We start from the raw sequence: 20,251 nt of genomic DNA on the forward strand, positions 1-20,251 counted from the left end.
TTGAGTCTGTGAGGAATGGGGAACCAAGGTTTGGCCTTCCCTTCTGCCACCTTGGCCTTGTAGAAGATTCCGTTTAGCTTACAGAAATCTAAACGTTACAGTTTCTTAGCTTTTAAAATTATTAAAGCAGCACATACAAAAGGTGTCTGCTGGAAAAGCATGGTAAGTCACTACCCTCCGGCCACACCATGAGGGCTGGTGTGCTACCCTTACTGCCCAGCCGGGCACAGGTCCAGAGCCTTCCCAGAGGCGGCTGCGGCTGAGTGGGTGAATCAGCACTTCCTATCCGGTCCTCACCTTGCAGACTCCTGGGGAAGGCTGGTGCACTCCATCTCCTCCCCTTTCCTTGGAGCTGTGATTCACTCAGGTCAGGACCCAGTTTGAGCTGAGTCAGTGGGTGGGATCCACAGGAAGGATGCAAGAATTAGCCTGCGTTCACTGCCTGGGCTGGCTCACTTAGCCTGACTCCAGCCCATCCTGGGTCCTGGAGCATAGCTGCATCTACCTTTGCTGGGCTTTGCTGCTTGCCCTGGCCCCTGCTGTCAGCATTCTTGGGAGGGTCTACAGTGTGTGTTTATACTAGATGCATGCTACATGTTTGATTCGAGTTTGACCTTGTATATCTGAAAGCCTGACTTATATGCTATTAGTCATTTAGATATGTATATAATTGTGTTACTGTTTAAGGTCACACACCATTAAATGATTTTCAAAACTTTACTTTTGTTATGGTAATGGTTTGGTTAGGTTTTTTTCTGTTTTTGTTTTGTTTTTTGTTGTTGTTTCAAGACAGGATTTTTCTGTGTTAACAGCCCTGGCTGTCTTAGAACTTACCCTGTAGACTAGGCTGTCCTCAACCTCACAGAGATCAGCTGTCTCCTGAGGGTTGGGATTAAAGGCATGAGCCACCATGCCTGGCTTCTGGCCAGGTGTTTTGACAGGTTCTTACATAGTCCAGGCTGGACTTGAATTCACTATGCCCCTGAGGCCTTGAACTTCTGATTCTCTCTGTCTTCCCAGTGCTGGGACTACAGGCATGAGCCACCACATCTAGTTTTGTTGTTTTTGTTTTGAGACAGGATCTTTTTAAGTAGTTTAGGCTGGCTTGCAACTTGTGATCTTAAACACACACACACACACACACACACACACACACACACACACAGGACACTGGATATGTCAACATACTCAGCTTTAGACTTTTAACACTTTGAGTTGCTTTCACACTATTTGGAGTGATCGTACATCCTAAAAGGCATGTGTGTTCAGAATCTTCTGGTTTCCAAACCTTGCTCTTGAATTGACCTGGGCTTAGTCACTGAGACATTGGGAGGGCAATCTGTCTTTAAATCTGTTCTTACAGAGAGATTTGCTATACTCACTGACTGAGAGAATTCTTGACTCGTGTCAATATTGATTACACTTTCTCCACAAATGGCTGTGTCTGTTAAGTCAGTTAACTGGAGGTGTATTTCTATTGGTCTTTTTCTCTTCTAGAATATTTTATTGAACGCAGTTGGTGTTTAGGGTGCTGGGCTGGGCTTTCTGCTAAGAAGGTCAGAAGGTGAACTAACTTAGCTTACAGAGGGCACTCTTTCTGTTTTGTTTTTGATCAAGATAGGATTTCACTGTGTAGCCCTGGCTGTCCTAGAACTCACTCTGTAGACCTAACTGACCTTGAACTCAGAGATCCACTTGATTCTGCCTCCCAAGTGCTACAATTAAAGATGTATGCCACCATGCCAGGTTTGGCACTTAAAAAAAAGTGTGTGTGTTTGTGTGTTCATGTGTGCACAAGGGACCCTTTTTTTATAAAAATATTTGTTTTTATTTATCTGTACCTGTGTTTATGTGCACCGTGTGTGCGCCAAGTGCCTATAGAGACCAGAGGTCACTGTGTCCTCTGGAACTGGAGTTAATCCAGTTGTGAGCAACCTGATGTAGGTCCCAGGAACCAAACCTAGTTTCTGTGGAAGAGCAATAAATGCTCTTAACCATGGATGCCTTTGTTCCTGGAAATACTAGCCACCTTCTTGACAGGGTCAACTTAAAACACTTTTCACTTTCTGTAGAACTTGCAATGTTATTGGGCCTCAGGCACCCTTTGGTCTTGGAGATGTCAACCATGCTTCCCAACATTTTGGTCATTGCCACTGCATCCCAACTCTAAAGTACAGTGACCTAGAGAAGGAACGTGTTTCTTGGTGGCCAAGGCAGAAAGGCCAGGAAAACCTGAGGAAGAATGTACAAGAGCCTAAGAGAAGAGATTCCCAGTGCAAAGGAAGATGCCAGAGTTATTTTACCAAGTTCCTGCCAACAGTGACATTTGTAATGCTTCCATCCCTTCATAAAAATTAGTCAGACCTGCTGGCACATGCCCTTAATCCCAGCACTCAGGAAGCAGAGGATGGATCTCTGTGAGTTTGAGGCCAGCCTGTTCTACATAGCAAGCTGCGGGTCAACCAGAGCTGCATAGTAAGACCCTATCACAAAAGTATCTCTATGTTCTTATGTCTTGTGTGTGTGTGCCATATTTTCATTATCCATTCATGTGTAGAGGGGCATATAGACTGGTTTCATTTCCTAGCCACGTGGCTTCAGCAGTGTGCAAGTGTCTCTGCGGTAGGATGTAAATCCTTTGTGTGTTTGCCTGAAAGTGGTCCAGCTGGGTCGTAGCGTACTTCTGTTCTCAGATTTTTGAGAACCCTCTATAGTGATTCCCATAGTGAGTTTACACCCCCACCTATAGTAGATAAAGGGCCCTGTTTCTTTATATCCTTGCCAGCATTTGTTGTCATTTGTGGGTTTTTTTTTGTTTTTGTTTTTTTGTTTTTTGGTTTGTTTGTTTGTTTGTTTGTTTTTTGTTTTTTTTGAATGACAGCTATTCTGACTAGGCTGAAGTAGACTCTCAATATAGTTTTACTTTTCAGTCTCTTGATGGCTTAGACTTTATTGAACATGTTTAAATATATTTATTGGGAGGTCTCTGTAAAGTTACATAGCTCTTTTTTTTTTTTTTTTTTGATTGGGTGGATTTTTTTTGGTTTAGAGTTTTGAATATGTTTTTTGTTTGTTTGGTCTGTCAGTTTGGTTTTTTTTTTTTTTTTTTTGAGACAAGGCCTCACTCTGTAGTCTTGACTGACCTGGAACTTCTATGTAGATCTCAAACTCACAGAGATCCACCTGCCACTGCCTCTGGAGTGCTGGGATTAAAAGCATGGGCCACTATGCCCAGTTTGTTTAGTTTTTGGAGTTAGTTTTCTAGCTGTTAATCCTGTCAGGTGTGTAGCTTTGATCATCTCAAAATCTGTTTCCTTTGCTGAACAGGTTTGTGATTTTGTGAGATCCCATTTGTCAACTGTCAACTAGAATCCTGTTCACAAGTTTTTGCCTATCCTGTATCTTAAAATGTTTTCCTCTCAGTTTCAAAGTTTTAGGTCTTACATTAAGGTCTCTGATCCACTTGGGTTTATTTTTCATTCAGGTGAGAGAGAATGAGCCAGTTTTGTTCTTCAATATGTGGATATCTACTTTTCCCAGCATCGTTTGTTAGAGGATGGCTTTCCTCCAATATATATTTTTGTCATCTTTGTCAAGAATCAATGGGTTTATGTTTGGATCTTACAATCTGTCCCATTGATCTAGATACCTTTTTTTTTTTTAAATCCATGTTACTATGGTTTTGTAACATAATTTGGAAACAGGTATGGTGATACCTCTGGCATTCTTTTTTAGTGCTGGGGATTCAAACCTACATCCTCTGCTTGTCCCGCAGTCCCTTTCACCCACTGAGCCATTTCCCTAAGCCCAGCATACCCTCATTTGCTTACCTGAGATATTTTGTGTTTTCAGAGGCAATTTAATATTGTTTTTACTATTTCTATAAAAAGAAACAAAATTGGGATTTTGATGAGATTGTATTGAATCTGTAGATTGCTTTTGATAAAAGAGCCATTTTCACAGTGTTAATTCTTCCAATCCATGAGGAAGGGGCTGACCTTCCACTTTAGAGCTGTTGGGGGCACTGTTCAGGTCAGTAACTGCTGCTGTGTGTTTGATTTCCCTAGAAAACCTCCCCTGCCTCAAAATGGGACCCTGGCTCCTACCCCAGTTCCTGTGAGCCAGCCAGTGACAGCTTCCTGTGGGGATGCCTGGGACCCAGCAGAAATCAGAGTCTTTGGAGATGGACTCTGACATGTCGCCAAGCTGCAGGCTCAGTGACTTGAGCAGAGGTGGCAGTCTGGAGAGTCGGAGCAGCAGTTCTCGGTCCAGAAGCTTCACTCTGGTGAGTGGTTTCGTGAGTTCTAATTGGTGTTAATAATAAAAACCTGAGTAGATATAGGGGTAAATGCTGAAAGACAGAGAGACAAAGGAGCAAGCCACAGCCACACTGCACCGTGCCAACTTCCCAGTGGAAAAGAGAGCAAGCGCCTATCTCCTCCCATCTTACATCCCTCTCTCTCCCCAGCCATATCACTTCCTGTCTGTCTCTACAGACCTCCAGAACTCTATGGTTAACTAGTAGCTAGCTCCACCCTCTGATCTTCAGGCAAGCTTTATTGTTAGAGCACAAAAAAGATATCACCACAGTGAGTGGTTGCTTTCTTTAAAACGTTTAGATGCTCTGGTTGGTTGATTTGGTTGATTTGGTCCTAGCCCTTCATCCCCAAGCAGAACAGCTTACAAAGCCCTGTTGGATGTCTCAGTTTTAATCATATTAAATTTTGCACATGGCAGTGGAACAAATATCTGGTCACAGATAGTAACTTAGGGCAGCTTAGCTCCCAAAAGGACAAGGACTGTGCCTGAAGTCACTGACCACCCAGGCCAGGGGCCATGGGAGCCATCAGGCAGGATAAAGACAGCTCACTTTCAGACTAAGGCCTTTACAAAGCCCAGTCTTTCTGATCCAGACCCTTACACGGCGTCAACCAAGCCGAAAGCATTAGGTCTTTTGAAGGAGTTGGTTTTTTACAAATACTCCCTTTCTATGCTCCCAGTCCTGAGATGGTAGACCACCTGTTGTCAATTTCCTGACTCAGATGTCGAAGTTGTCATGCCATTTCATAGAATGTCCCATGTTCACTCCAGGAACAGAACCACGCTCACAGTTTTGAGTTCTTGTCTCTCCCCCTCCCCCCAGGGTTTCTCTGTGTAGCCTTGGCTATCCTGGAACTCACTTGAGTTCTTATTCTTAATGTGTTTGTTCCTGCAGCCTAAACTACCCAAGGGCACGTCGGAACATCCTCTAGAAAATAAAGGGATTTTGGGTTGTTGGAAAGAAGAAAGATGTCTTCATGGGGTTAAATCCTAAGGAATTTAATCTTAATCTGTGCCCACTCTTTGAGAATCAGGTACACCCCACAATACTCTCTAATCATTGTTATCTATGACGAGGGTGAAAACAGAGGTCCAGATTCTTTGGCAAGGTTTTAAGATCTAACACACAGTGAACTCTCGTGAATCCCGGCCCCCACCCAAGCTCTCAAAGCCAATGGACTTTATGTCCCAGAGTCACAGAGCGTCTGGATTAGATAGCATTGCCAGCTCTTGTGATACCCACTTACACCCCCTTAGTCACAGAGTGAGGATGTAGGACTGTTGAGCTGTGGGACCGCTCTTCTTGTGGTGGAGTTAGGTACAAGTACACACAATGTCCTAGGATTTTGATAAACCATTTGCTCTGGGATTTCAAGAAGAAAAAAAAAAAAAAAGATATGCAGATGGGTTGGTAAGTGACCCAGGGCTGGCTTCTTTCCCACACCAGACCAGAAACTATTTGAAGACATAGCCAAAGAACTGTTTAATTCATTAGACATTACTTAATGCCCTCTGTGCACAAGAACGGAATAAAATGTGTTTTTATTCAAGATCACATTAGAGATGTGTATAGAGCTAGGGCAGTGTGGCACAGCTTATAAGGCTGTCTGAACATCAGACAGACGAGAGATCAAGGGCTCTATTGCCGGTTTAAAGAAGTTTAAAGCCACCGAGCCCAGCTGCAAGCCTTTGAAGCCATTCTTCTTCAGTTCTATAATCAAAACTGTACACAGACTGCATTCTTTGCTGATTTGTTTGTGTCCCTTTCTTAACTTCAGAAGTACAGGTTGAAGTTTAGCCACAGGGGGAAAAAAAAGGAAGAAAGGAAGAAAAAAAAAAAAAAAGAAAAACCCAGTGTCTAGTTTGAAATAAGCATAATTAAGCCCCTGTTCTGCTGTTGGGAAGTGCCATGTGCACTTACGGTGGCCCTGCCCAGGCTGCCAGAGACATCACAATATTTAAGCTGAGAGCCTTCTCCCTGCCTTTATGCCGTTTTGGCGTCAGCTTACATAATTAAATCAGTAAAGCACTGTTCAAATGTCAGGCAGGTTTTTGGTGTCTTTGAGGACGTATGATCTGACTGGAGAGGTGGAGAGGTGGCTCAGCAATCAAGAGCACTGGCTGCTCTTGTGGAGGACCCAGGTTCACTCCTAGCACCCACGTGCTGTCTGTAACTCCAGTTCTAGGGCATCTGATGCCCTCATCTGACCTGTTAGGGACTAGGCATATGGTGTGCTTATGTTCATGCTGGTAAAACACCCACACATATGGCATAACAAATCTTGGAGAGGAAAAAAAATAAAGCAATACATGATCATTAAATCAGACCCCATCAAGACAAATATCCTTGCTTGCTATCTTGAGGACAAGTAGTGAAGAGTCCTGGTCCAGATCTCCTTTCAAAACATCTGTTTAGTCACCTCTGCTTGCCTGCCTGCCTGCCTGATTGTGAATGAGTCTTGCTATGCAGTCCAGGCTGGCATGGAAATAGCTACATGTAGCCCAAGCTGCCCTCAAACTTTCCAGGGTCCTCGAGTGCTGGGTTCCCAGGTATGTGCCACAACACCAGTCTTTGTCGTCCTGGAAAAACAAAAGGAAAAACAAAGAGCTAACTTAATTATAGGAGTAAAAGTGAGTAGTTTTTTGGGGTGGTTTATTGTTTTGTTTTTGTTGTTGTTTTTTTGTTTTTCTCTGTGGCTTTGGAGACTGTCCTGGAACCAGCTCTTGTAAACCAGGATGGTCTCGAACTCACAGAGATCTGACTGCCTCTGCCTCCCAAGTTCTGGGATTAAAGGTGCGCACCACCACTGCCAGGCAAAAGTGAGTAGTTTTTAAGGTAGAGGTTATTTTAGAGTGTCCATTTAAGTCTTCTCAGGTCTTTAGTTCAACCAATGGTTTGGAGTTTTTTTTTTTTTTTTTTTTTTTTTCTTTCTCTAGTATCTTTGCCCTGCCCTGCCACCCCCAAATACTCCTATTCCTAGACTGTTCTAACTCAGATAGATCTGTACTATTGCCTATTTGGATTACTGTCATTCATTTCAAGTTTGTCATAGGCTGGGAGCTGACTAAGTGCTTGCTGTGCAAATGTCAGGACCTGAGGTCAAATCCCTAGAATCCATGTAAAGCCTAGTGGAGCCCTGTGCATCTACATTCTCAATGTTCCTGCTGTGTGATGCAAGGCAGAGACAAGTAGATCCTTGGAAGCCAGAGGCCAGAAGGAGAGGACTGACATCCAAGGCTGTCCTCTGATCTCCAACCTCTATACGCCTACCATGGCTCATGAATGCCTGCACTCACGTTTGCCCATGTAAACACACACACACACACACACCAAAGAAAAGTTTGTCACCTATCTATTAAAAAATTAGCGTATATAGGGGTCGGATGTGGTGGTACATTCCTTTAATCCCAGCATTGGGGAGTCAGAGTCAGGTGGATCCCTGTGAGTTTGAGGCTAGCCTGGTCTACATAGTGACCAGGACACCCAAGGTGACAAAAAAGTCTATATTAATTGTACTGAGTGATGGGTTTTATTGTGACATTTCCCACTGTCGTTTGTCTTTTATCTGTATGCTTCCCTCTGTTTGAATTAGACTAGAGAGCTCTTTGCTATTTTACAGGAGTGAATGTTGATCCTTGGCAAGGCTTTCTCCTCCTCTTTCATCTTTTATTTTTTGGGTTTTTTGGTTTTTTTTTTTTTTTTTTTTTTGAGACAGGTTTTCTCTGTATAACTGTCCTGGAACTCACTTTATAGACCAGGCTGGCCTTGAACTCAATCGAAATCTGCCTGCCTCTGCCTCCCTAGTACTGGGAGTCAAAGTATGTGCCACCACCGCCCAACTGATGGCTCTGTACTTTGTGGGAGGCTTGTTCAGTGCACATTCTAATTACCCAGTATACTTAGCACTTAGAGTTTTCTGATTTCAAAATTAGTTCATAAAGTATTTCTTCAAAAACCGCAACATACACAACATATACATTAGGGGAGAGATTGCTTCTCATGTCTTGAAGCAGGGTTTTCCCCAGAGACTTGTAAACCTTACCTGAAGTTGGCGTACTGGGCTTAGAATACGTGAGAGATGGTTTTTAGCATCTGAAGATTATTGGTACATTAAAAAATAACATTTATAGCAATAATTTCATTAAAATATTCCTGTCAGCAGACAACCTTTCTAGTTAATGCAGAACAACTATTTTATAACTCACTCTGTCCCAATAAATAGGACATGTATATTTGTCTCCATTTCCTAAGTGATTATCACAAACCACTTCCCAACCAGCCACTGCACAGGGAGCCATTGTGGAGTCTTACTGCCTCCTTCATGTGGGTGTCTTTTAAAAGTTGAAATGTAACTCGCATTCTTTAAAGTTCACTCGAAGTGTACCACTTAACCATTTTTACTATGTTTACAGGCCCGTGCAATCATCATCTGTCATTTTTAGAACATTTTTATTCTACCTCAGTGGCCAGTTTACCCAGAACCATCTAAATATTCAGTTCAATGCAGTCCCAGGCAAAACACCAATGACATTCCTCATAAAACTTGAAAAACAATCCAAAATGCACGTGAATCCACAAAAACACCAGATAGTCAAAGCTTTCTTGAGTATAAACAGAGGCTATTAAATTGACTGTCTCCAGAGTATGCCACAATGCTGACTGGAGAGGCAATTCAGGGTTAAGAGCAGTCACTGCTTTTGCAGACGGTCCACTTTTGGTTTCAGCATCCTCATGAGAGCTCACGCCTATAACTCTAGTTCAGATATAACACTTTTTTTTTTTTTTTTTTTTTTTGCCATCCATGGGCACTGTATGCAGCTGGTGCACAGATATACATACAAGCAAAAATACCTGTAAACATTATGTTAAAGTCTACAAGGAGTTATAATCAAACAGCCTGGGGGTGTGCAAGGCCTTAGGTTTAATTGATAGCTCCATACAAACACACATGCACAAATCAACACAGTATTATAAATATAGGCATACAGACTAGTGGAAAACAGTAGAGAGCCTAGAATTAAACCCACACACATGCGTCAGCTGACTTTCAACAAACACATACTGAAGAAAGAGCAGGCATTCTAGGCAGTGGTACTGGGAATTTGGATGTCTGCCTGCAGAAAATCGACACGAACCCAATCTCTCATTAGTTATAAAAATCAACATAATGGACAGAGTGAAGGGACAACCTACAAAGTCGGGGAAATATTTACAAATTATTCATCTGTGAAGGGGTTGATAGTAACAATACATAGGGAATCAAAAGCTCAGCCCAAAAAAGAAAATCCAATTGAAAAATGAACAATAGCCCTAAATTGATGTATTTGAGGGGAGAGTTCAACACCATTAATCATCAGGGAAATGCAATCAAAAACACAATGAGATAGCACCTCGCCTCAGGAAGAGTGGTTATTATCAGAAAGCCCCTCAAGTGCTTGTGTTGGAGTAGAAAGAAGGGAGTCTTAGACATTGTTATCGTGTGTGGAGGGGGTGGGAGTTAGTACTGCTACGATAAAAAACAGGAGGGAATTTTGATCTGCTATATGACCCAGTTTTCAGTATGTCAAAGAAATTCTTCCTTTTCAATTCAGTTGCTAAGAAATGCAGGAGCCGGCACGGTGTTGCATGCCTCTGACCTGGGGTCAGAGATCTCGATCATGAATTTGCGACCAAGCTGGGTAACAGTGAATTGAAACCGAGGATACATAATGAGAACCTGCCTCCAAATACACACACACAAAAGACATGGGAACAACCCAAGTGCCCATCATCCAATTGGTGGATAAAGAAAGTGTGCTATATATGCACAAGGGGATGCTACGCAGCCACAACAAAGCTAAAATTCTGTCATCTGTAACAGCATGGGTGGGACCAGTTGCAGGTCATTGTGTTTAGTGAAATAAGCCAGGCTCAGAAAACCCAATGCCACATGATCTCACTCACTCACAGAATCTTAAAGACTTGATCTTGGGACTGGAGCTAGCAGTTAAGAAGTTAAGAATACTTGGCAGCTTGGTGGTGCACACCTTTAATCTCAGCACTTGGGAGGCAGAGGCAGATGGATCTCTGTGAGTTCAAGGCCAGCCTGGTCTACACAGCAAGTTCCAGGACGGGCTCCAAAGCAATACAGAGAAACCCTGTCTCGAAAAACAAAACTAAACTAAAGAATACTTGGTTCCTCTTGCAGAGGATCCAAGCTTGGGTCCTATGGCAGTTTACAACCATCTGTAGCTCCAGTCCCAATGGACCCACCACCTTCTTCTGGCCTCCATGCATATGGTGCACAGACACACTTGCAGGCAAGACACCTATATACATAAAGTAAAAGAAAAGGAAAAAAGTTCTTGAAAAAAAAAGTTGATCTCACGGAAGTTACAGGCAGAATGGCAGTCACCAGAAGCTGAGGAGGGTAGCAATGGCGAGAGACCAATGGGTGCTACTAAATTAAGTCAGCTAGAAACGCTTGTGGTGTGCTGTTGCACAGCTGACCACCAATAACAACAATGTACACTATACTTGCAAAACCTAGAATAAAAGGTTTTGAAAGTTTGGGCCATTGTGAAAAAAAAAAATGTTTAAAGAAATGGGTCTATCTGACCTAGTTTGTTATTACATAGGACCATTCCATAAATGCACACAATTTTTATATTTTGTGTGTCAGTTAAAATAAATGGTTTCTCTGTGTGTATAGAGATCACCATAGTCAGTTCTAGAACATATTTCGTCTCCCCTAAAGAAATCCTGTGCTCATTCTCAGTCACTCTCCATTCCCGGCTGTACTTCCCAGGGCGTAACTTCTTTCTCACTCTGCTTGTATCTCGCTGCCACACCTCTTACTACCAACCTCTCCCTCAGGACCAAGATGTCTTCCTTTTACATCCCTATCAGAAGCAGTATTCATCTCCCCAGAATGGGAGGAGCAGACAGGAACCATCTTGGCCTGGAACCAAGTGCCCCTTTTCCTGGCCCTGCTGTACTTCGCTCCACTGCCTAGCCCACTATCTTTCCAATCCCAGGCATGTGGAGTCCAGGTTCACTGGGAGAAAGCTTCAAGTATTTGAAGTTGGGCAACACACTGAACCTACAGCAAGTTTGACCTTGCCACAATCTGGGATTCCAGGCCAGTCTGATTACAAAGAAAGCTTGTCATTCACCCAGCCCCACACTGGAAGGAGAGCCCTCGGGTTGAGGGCCCAAGTGACCTGGGGGTCTTGTCTCTGAGCAGACTGGCCAGAGCTGATTTGCATCTCACTTTGTGTAATTAATGAAAGGAAAAGAGAACCCTGAGAGAACTAAAGAACCCCCGGGGAAAATGCACAAGACTCAGGCAGGCATCTCTGCGAGATCTGTCGGTACTTGCTAGAATAGGACTAGAAAGGGCGAAACAGAAGGCAAGCAGACGGCTGGGTTCTAGTAGGCTTGGCCCCTTGGTGAAGTAGTGGTGAGACCCTCGGAATGTCACTTCAAGCCTTTCCACAGTGTACAGGCGTGAACAGGCATGTGGGAGGCACCTTCCTCAGCATGCTTTCCGGATGCAGTCTCGTGTTAGGACTATTTGCTTTCAGGATGGATTAGATGCGGTCCATCGTTTGTTCTTTAATGTATATGAGTGTTTACCTGCGTGTATATGTACACCTCATATGTGCTTGGTGCTTGTGGAGGTCAGCAGGAGCTGGAGCTACAGGTGGCTGTAAGCCACCATCTGGGTGCTGGGAATAAAAACCCAGGACCTCTGCAAGAACAAGTGCTCGCAGCCACTGAGCTGTCTGTCTCTCCAGTGTCCTAGTCCAAGCTCACTTTGTCCTCTCGTGGGGAATTGGGATGTGTCTTAAGCTGAAGGTCCACTTTAGGACCTTGGTTTTTGAAACTTTTTTACATAATTTTTAATGTCATGTCTATTTTATAGCACTGAGGATAGGATGCAGGGCCTTGAGCACCCTGGGCAAGTGTTCTATCATTGAACTAGACCCTCAGTCGGGCCAATGCGATTTTAGTTCTGCTACATAGCCAAGGAGAATGATTATACATAACCAAAATAGCCCCCAAACATTATGCATCGGGCTGGAGAGATAACTTGTGGTTCAAAATGCATATTCTTCTTACAGAGAGGATGGGATGGATATGAGTTCTTAGCGCCCACACCGGGTAGCTCACAGCGACCTGTAGCTACAGCTCCAGGCCATCCAGTGTCCTCTTCTGGCCTCAGTGGGCACTGCACTCTTGTTCATACTCACCCCCAATACACATACACACACACACACACACACACAAATAAAAATCTTTTAAAAGGCATGCATCCGCCGAAGTGCCCTGCACAAGGTCACAGTAGGGAAGAGAGCATGAATGTATCTCTCTAGACTTCATGTTTCAGCAGTGGAGGTCAACACTTGTGTAATGGTTGTTATCTCTGTCGTGTCACCCTGACAAACTCCATAGTGGGTGAAACTTAACTAGAGGGATCTTTGTTATGCCAAGAGTCGTAATGACTTTAGACTTGCAGGACTTGTGTTGGAACAATGAATGAGCTGGGCTTGGTGGCATTTGCCTGTAATGCTAGCACTTGAAAGGAGAGGCAGGAGGATCTTTGTGAGTTCAAAGCCAGCCTGGTCTACATAGCAAGTTCCAGGACAGCTACACAGAAAGACCTTGTCTCAAAAAAAAGAAAAAGAGACAGTTGTGGATGGAAGACTGAGAACTGTTGTGCAGAGACTGAGGGAGGCACGTGTGGAATGTGGGCATCCAACAAAAATAAGGTGTGTGGTGAAGAGGTGAGGTCGGAAGGCCACGCACTATGACACTCAGATGCCCCCAGCAGTGGGGGGGGCGCATTTTATCTTACTTTAAGTGTATAACTGTTTTACCTGCATGAACGTCTATGCATCATCAGCTCCCTGGAACTGGAGTATGAATGGCTGTAAGCCATCATGTTGGTACTAGGAACCAAATCCAGGTCCTCTGTAAGAGCAACAAGTGTTCTTAACTACTGAACTTTCTCTCCTACCACATACATACATGTATACACATATGCATGTATGTTTTGTGTACATACATTTTTAATGATAAAAATGAGTATTGCTGGTTTTCTTAGAAGCTTTCTGTTCTGGGCATCAAAAGGTCAGAACAGATGTACATGGTGACATTTGGTTACAATAACTCACTGTGGGATGTGAGAAAATCTGCAAGTCTTGCTATAGCCAATGTGAGTCTTTAAAATATATATGCATGATATATGTATGCACATACATATATACAACTTACTTTTATTTTTTCCCATTGGTGTTTTGCTTGTATGTGTGTCTGTGTGAGCGTGTCAGATCCCCTGGAACTGGAGTTACTGACAGCTGTGAGCTGCCATGTGGGTGCTGAGACTTGAACTTGGGACCTCTGGAAGATCAGCCAGTGCTCTTAACTGCTGAGCCCCCTCTCCAGCCCCTACAATGTGACTCTTCAGTGTAAAGTCTAATGGAGGTGAAAAGCCTGGGTGTTCAGCAACTATAGTGCAAAAGAGCGTTACACGAGGAACAGATTCTGCTTCCAAATAACTCAGAGATCCAATCCTTCTCCTCACTACATTAGCTCTCGAGACTGTCCCAAAAACGTGAATTGAGTTTTTTTTACACTATTTTTTAATTCTTAATTATGTACATAAGTACGGTGCCCAATGAGGCAAGAAGAGGGCATAGATCTCCTGAAGATGGAGTGGCAGGCAGTTGTGAGCGGCCCTGCATGGGTGCTGGGAACTGAACACAGGGCCTCTGAAAGAATTTGTGTTCCCTTTACTTGTGAGTCATCTTCAGCCCCTGGCTGGAGTTCTCATGTGGGAAGTGTTGACTGGCCTTCACCTATGAATTGGTACTGCTGAGCCGCTACCTTGAAAGAATCCTTTCTGGGCTCTCCAACTCTTTTTCCTCCCTGCCAAGGGCCCTTACAGTGCTCTGTCTATCCAGGGAACCCACTTGGCTTTGTTGTGCCCCCTCCACCTTCTGCACAGTTCCTCCCCATCAACCCAGCTGCACTGCCTCTACCACAAACCCCTTCAAGGATAAACCTTTTCTTCAGGGATGACCCAGTTGCTTCTGAGGGCGATTCAGCCAGCTCTGCCATCAAGCATCACCTTCATTAAATTCGTGGCTGAGCTCAGTCCAGGTCACACAGTACCCCAGCAGGTTGGCTACAGACTCTCCCAGCACTGGGGCAAATGCAGCTTTGGCTCTTCTCTAGTGTGGAGACCACAGCATGCCTGGTGGCAGAACTCCTGGAGGAGACTTCCTCTGTTGTACTGACTCACTGGTAACCGCGCTAGAGCTCATGACAGGGGTGAAGGCCTTGGGTTTTCTGCATCTATTGTATCTTTTCTTTTTTTTTTCCCCATGCAGTAAAAGTAGCGAGGGACTTACAGGTCATTTGTCAGTGGGTCCCAAATGGCAGGGACCTTCTAAGACACAGAGAAGTCTACCCTAGGCTAGGTATTGGTTCTTACTCTTTGTGACTCTTTCTCTTTGCTGACATCACTGTTTATCTCTCACCAACCCCCAAACCCACTTACAGGATGACGAGAGCCTGAAGCACCTCACACACGAGGAAAAGGATGTTATCCTGTTCTTTGAAGAGACCCTTGATTCTCTGGAATATGACTTTGACGAGCCAGCCCTGTGTGACAGTGGCATTCATTGCCACTCTCCACAGTCTCTGGAAGAGAGCCCTTCCAGTCACTCTGAACCGGAAGATGTCATCGATTTAGTACAGCCGGGACCTGTGTCCAGGGAAGCTGAGAGCCTTGCAGATGTGCCTCAAGTAGCAGGTACACATATGTCCCCATGCCTTTGACTTGGTTTGGTGGTGCACCCAAGGCACACCAGCACTTCCTGCTCTGTTTGTGTATGCTTGTCAATATAGAAGCTTCTAGAAGGGAGAATCAGACTTTTGGTACTCTCTCTAGCAAGGGAAAACAGGTAACAAAGAAAGCCAACTGAAAGGAGACACACACACACACACACACAGAGAGAGAGAGAGAGAGAGAGAGAGAGAGAGAGAGAGAGAGAGAGAGAGAGAAAGAGAGACCAAATGAGCATATAGACTGTGTGTATGTTTAGGTGTCATGGGCACTTGATCTGTGCTGCAAGGTTATGTTCCATTCCTAACACATGGCTCTGTGAAGTAGTCCAACACAGAGCAGACAAGGTCCAGGCCAGCCCCTCCTCTGTCCACTATGCATCACTGAGCAGCATCAATGAGGTAGGCTTATACCCATTGAGTCATGGGGTAGAACTGGAAAGAAATGGTCAGTGAAATGCTTCTTACAGCCTCTATTTGCTGATGGGAGATGATATTGAAAAATAAATGAAGGAGGCACCTAGGACTAGACAAGAGAAGAAAGAAATAAGAGAGAAGACATTGTGCCTTGCAGACTATAAACACCAGTGATTGTGGAGACAAGGATCCCCAGCTGGCCTGGAGCTAGCCCAGTCTGACCTCCAACTCAGTTCTCTTGTCTCTGCCTCTCAAGTGCTGGCATTACAGTGTATGCCACCATTCTTAGCTTATGTGTGTTTTCCTTAGAAGCAAACTGCATTCCCAGAATTGACACCCCGCAGTCATGGATCCCATACATAAAGAGAATGGTTTTCAGCCAGCCCTTGAGAGAAGAGACATTAATTTTTTAAAATTTATTTTAACATTTCTGTTTTGAAGCATAGTTCCTAAAGTAATTTGAAACGACAGATCCTTTAAAAAAAGATTAGATTGGGCTGGAGAGATGGCTCAGCCATTAAAGGCTGGGCTCACAACCAAAAACATAAAAAAGATTAGATCACACAATCATACCAAAGAAAAATGGGTTTGGAAAATTCAACATGTGTCCCCAGCAATTCTCTAACCTGCTATTATCATATCTTTGTTTTTTGAGATAGGGTGTCTTCATGTAGTCTTGGTTGTCCTGGAACTCACTGTGAAAACCAGGTTGGCTTTGAACTTTAGAGATCTACCTTCCTTTCCCTCTTGAGTGCTGGGATTCAAGATGGGCACCCCATCCTCCACTCAGTGTCCCCTCTATAAAGACTCCCAATGAGGTGATCACTGCTTGCCTCCTGTCACGTGCCCTCAGCATGCTGGACCCTCAGAGGTGTACCTTTCTAGACTGCTCCCTAACTGGCTGTTTCTGGCTCTTAAGTCGTCGCCACCCTCTCGGGAATCAGCTGGTTCTCAGCGTATGTCTCTGAGAATAGATGGACTGCCTTCTCTCTTACCAGTTCGGGCAGCAGCACCAGCATTTTGATTAGGCATTGTGACTCTCTGAAGTTCGAGTGGCAGGAACACCACGTGGCTATTTCCACTGGAGTGAAAACTTACGAGGTCTCTCTCTTTTTTTTTTTTTTTCAGGGGCCCCACCTGTTACAAAGCAGGACAATTCTGTTCCTGGGGGTGGGAAACAAGCCGCTGAGAATTCCCTGCCTCTAGCAGACTCCAGAGATCCCGAAGTGTTTCCTCTGCCGCCTGTCTCTGTGCCCTCTGCCCCCCGAAAGGAGCTGATGTCCCCCTCTCCTCCAGCAGAGCATCCCAAACTATCCCGCTCTGTGCCCACTCCCCTGGTGATTGCTCAGAAAATTTCTGAGAAGTTGGCGGGAAACGAAGCCCTGTCCCCCACCTCCCCATCGAAGGAGGGCAGGCTTGGGGAATGGAGGACGCCGACTTCTATAGCCTCTCGAAATGGGGACCATGTTGGCTTGTGGCACCGACACACGACCCAGCCGGCACCCAAGATCCACCGCTTCCCGAGCAACATAAGCGTGACCAACAGCGCGGGCAAGGACTTCAACAAGACTATCTCCAAGGCGGCTGTCAACGTGCAGGAGCGGAAGGCCCAAGTCCTGGCCAATATCAATGGCATGTCCTTCATCACTGCAGGCGACACGTCGTCGGAAGAGCGGTGGCAGAAGGCAGAGGAGCAGAGGGGCGGCTCTGCGGATACCCAGGGCAAGGTGGTTGTGGCCGGGGAGCTCGGGGGACCGCGTGCAGGAGGCCCAGCCAGGGCGCAGCAGTCCCGGGCTGTGCAGACTGAGCAGCCGCCGCTGGCCAACGGCTTCCAGAGCGTGCACGAGGCCCTGCGCAGCGAGCCCAGTGCCTTCGTCCCCACCAGCAAGACCATCACCTTCCGGCCAGACCCCGCTGTAGCGGGCAAGCTTGTGCGCCAGAACGCCAGCCGCAGCCTGTATGAGCCGCGCCTGGATGGCCCCCAGGATACCCGCAAACGCACAGGCTCGCTCCCCCGGGCTGCAGGCTTCCGGCCTCAGGGCATCACAGTGCAGTTCGCAGGCCGCGGCTCCACGGAAGAAGCACGACGTGAGGCCCTGCGCAAGCTCGGGCTGCTGAAGGAGAACTTGTGAGGGCCATGGGTGGGACTACCCGAGTGGCTAGGTAGACCTTGCATGCCCGCACTGGGTGTCCGGTTCTATAAGCACAGGAGCGGGGCGGCGCGAAGTGCTGCATGTTCAGGGACGAAGTCTCTGCCCCAACCCCTGTATCCAGTGCAGCATGGAGTCAGAGGCCAGCGGGGCAAGGACCAGACCCCGGAGCTGCCCTCTTTCTTTGCTGGGGTTACAGAATAACCTTTAGAACCTGTGGGCTTCCATGGCTGCAGTTGAGCTATGACTTACTTACACGAGGACAGCCTTGAATTGACTTGGTCTAGGATCTCTCATCTGGCCCTTTATCCCACGCGCAGGACTTGAAAGCCAGTGTAGCTCTGGCGCTCAGGATTCTCCCTCCTCGAAAATAAAAAAGAAATGCTTGTTCAATTTTCTCTAGTGTCAATGTACACTTTGCAGTCTGTCTGCCTGTGTGGTGTTTTTATTTTTGTTTTGTTTTTAAGGGTGGAAGATGGTGGGAGTAAGATTTACTGTAATTTTGAGTTGTGAGTAAAACGGGGGTCGAAGTTGGGAAAGGCAGTAACTTTGAGAAAGCAAATCTCGTGCAACTCTGGGATGTGTGAATGAGTGTGTTGTATATAACTATATGTACCTAAGCTAACGTATGTATGCACATTTATTAGTACATAAGTATCTACTTCCGAAGACACCATTATCTAACTACAGGATATGAGCACTTCCTTTTCTCTCATACACCTTAGCATTGTAATGGGGCACTAAGAATTCTTACTCCTATTGTGGAAGTCGGCTAAGGATGCATGAACCCCAAGTACCTTTTCCTCAACAGTATGTTCTGTTCCCAATTAAAGTAACATTTCCTGCTTTCAAATAAGCAAGATAGTTCCTGTTTTCACTTCACAACTTTTTTTTCATTTAAAGAAAAATTAAAATCTTCTTTGTCCCCTTACTAGTTTTGTGTTGCCAGGCAGCTAGTAGACAGAAGGAAACGATCTGATTGGTTGAGTTCATGAACAACTTCTCAGGAATTATCTGAAGGAGAAAACTGTGACCTCGAGTTGTGCAACATGAAGTTTCCTTTTCTCCCAGACTTTGTCTTAGAGTTGTGGCCACAAGTGTTATTATCGAAACTATTTAAGGCTGGAGTCGCAGACCTCTAAAAATAGATGGGGATGGGCTGGCCTGAGAGCCACGCCCACCGGTCCTAGGCAGCTCTGTTACAGAACTCTTTTCCAGTTGAGTACTTTTGAGTCTCAGACTTCTAAACAAGCTGTTGACGGCTGTTGGAGGCCATTTTCACTGTACTAAAATTAACTTGTGAGTTACATATTGTTTCTTCAGAACCATGGTCCAGCAACTCAACCAGCTCTTGTTCTCCTGAAGTCATCTCGAACATTTTTTTAGTCTTCATTTAAATATGACTTTAAATTTTAAAAAGTACCTTTAATTTTGTTCCTACTTATGATGGATTTGCTGACAGGAGCCAGGAGGTTTCCCTTTGGCAAAGTGAGATGCCATACACAGTGTTTAGTAATTGAAGGTCTCGATACAGCTGTTACAAATATCCTTTGTAGAGGATTTTCCTAGAACTTTATTGTGAATAGAATGAGTTTGACTGTATATTAATATATTCTTGTAATGACATTTTTGAAAAACCAATTTTTATCTTACCTATAAACAACTGTATTACATTATGCACTATATTATTTGCTTTTAAAGGGTTATATATTTATTCATGTTTTCTTTCTATTTAATCCATAATTACATTGACTGTTACTTTAAATGTTTCTTGTGTCCAAAGCCCTAATGATTAAAGCCCCATTTTTGTGAGTGATGGCCCTTCTGTGTGTCTGAAAAGCATTAGTTTTCTCACAGCTGTTATGTGATGTGACATTCTTAAATGACATCTAGCTCCCAGTGTTGAAAGACCATATTTCAAAGCAAGATTGTAATGAAAAGAAAAGGTAGATCCTAAGTTCCTGGTTTCTTCTCAGGTGACATTTATAAACATCTCTTCATGTTTAGGAAACTCTATCATATTATGTAAAAGCCAGAAAAACAAAACAATTTCTCCTTTCCTTTATTAATGGCTCTTTACACAGAGCCTTGCAGCCACAGCCCTACATAGCAGTTCCCGAGAAAAGCCCCTGCCTGCTACAGTTCCTGCCCCCTCTCTGCTCTACCTAGTGTGCCTGCTCATCTGTACAAAATAGGCAGACCCTTTGCTCTTTGCTCTCTTCCTAAGGTTACACCCTCTTGTAACTCTGCTTGAAGAGCAAGTGAAGAGTCAGATGCTACCCACCAGACACGCCAGGCCCCTGCCATGCACAGTGGTGATCATGGAGCCCTCATCAATCAGGGGCATACAGGCAGCCAGGGCTACAGAAGCGGAGTTCTGACTGTAGGATTCTTTGCACACACTGCTAGTGGGGAGCAGTAGGACCCCATTGGAGACTAGCCTTCATGAAGATCTGGGTGGGGTTGATCAATGAGGCCTTTGGAACCCTAGTATCAGTTCAGAACAAAACAAAGGCAAGTGCATTCTTCC

General features: G+C 44.8%; 1 protein-coding gene across 3 annotated transcripts in view; it reads left to right on the plus strand.

Annotated features, from left to right (window-relative positions):
• The window catches only part of Proser2 (proline and serine rich 2), a 33,100-nt gene extending 13,567 nt beyond the window's left edge, over nt 1–19,533 (plus strand). For all 3 annotated transcript variants that reach the window (XM_051194874.1, XM_051194876.1, XM_051194875.1), the window contains exons 2-4: nt 4,068–4,285; nt 14,870–15,122; nt 16,700–19,533. In XM_051194874.1, the coding sequence (XP_051050831.1) occupies nt 4,148–4,285; nt 14,870–15,122; nt 16,700–17,703 (1,395 nt within the window). In that variant the 5' untranslated portion in view covers nt 4,068–4,147 and the 3' untranslated portion in view covers nt 17,704–19,533. The remainder of the gene's footprint in view (nt 1–4,067; nt 4,286–14,869; nt 15,123–16,699) is intronic.
• Nucleotides 19,534–20,251: the final 718 nt, after the last annotated feature.

Source organism: Phodopus roborovskii, unplaced genomic scaffold (assembly GCF_943737965.1).
Source record: "Phodopus roborovskii unplaced genomic scaffold, PHOROB, whole genome shotgun sequence".
NCBI lineage: Eukaryota > Metazoa > Chordata > Mammalia > Rodentia > Cricetidae > Phodopus > Phodopus roborovskii.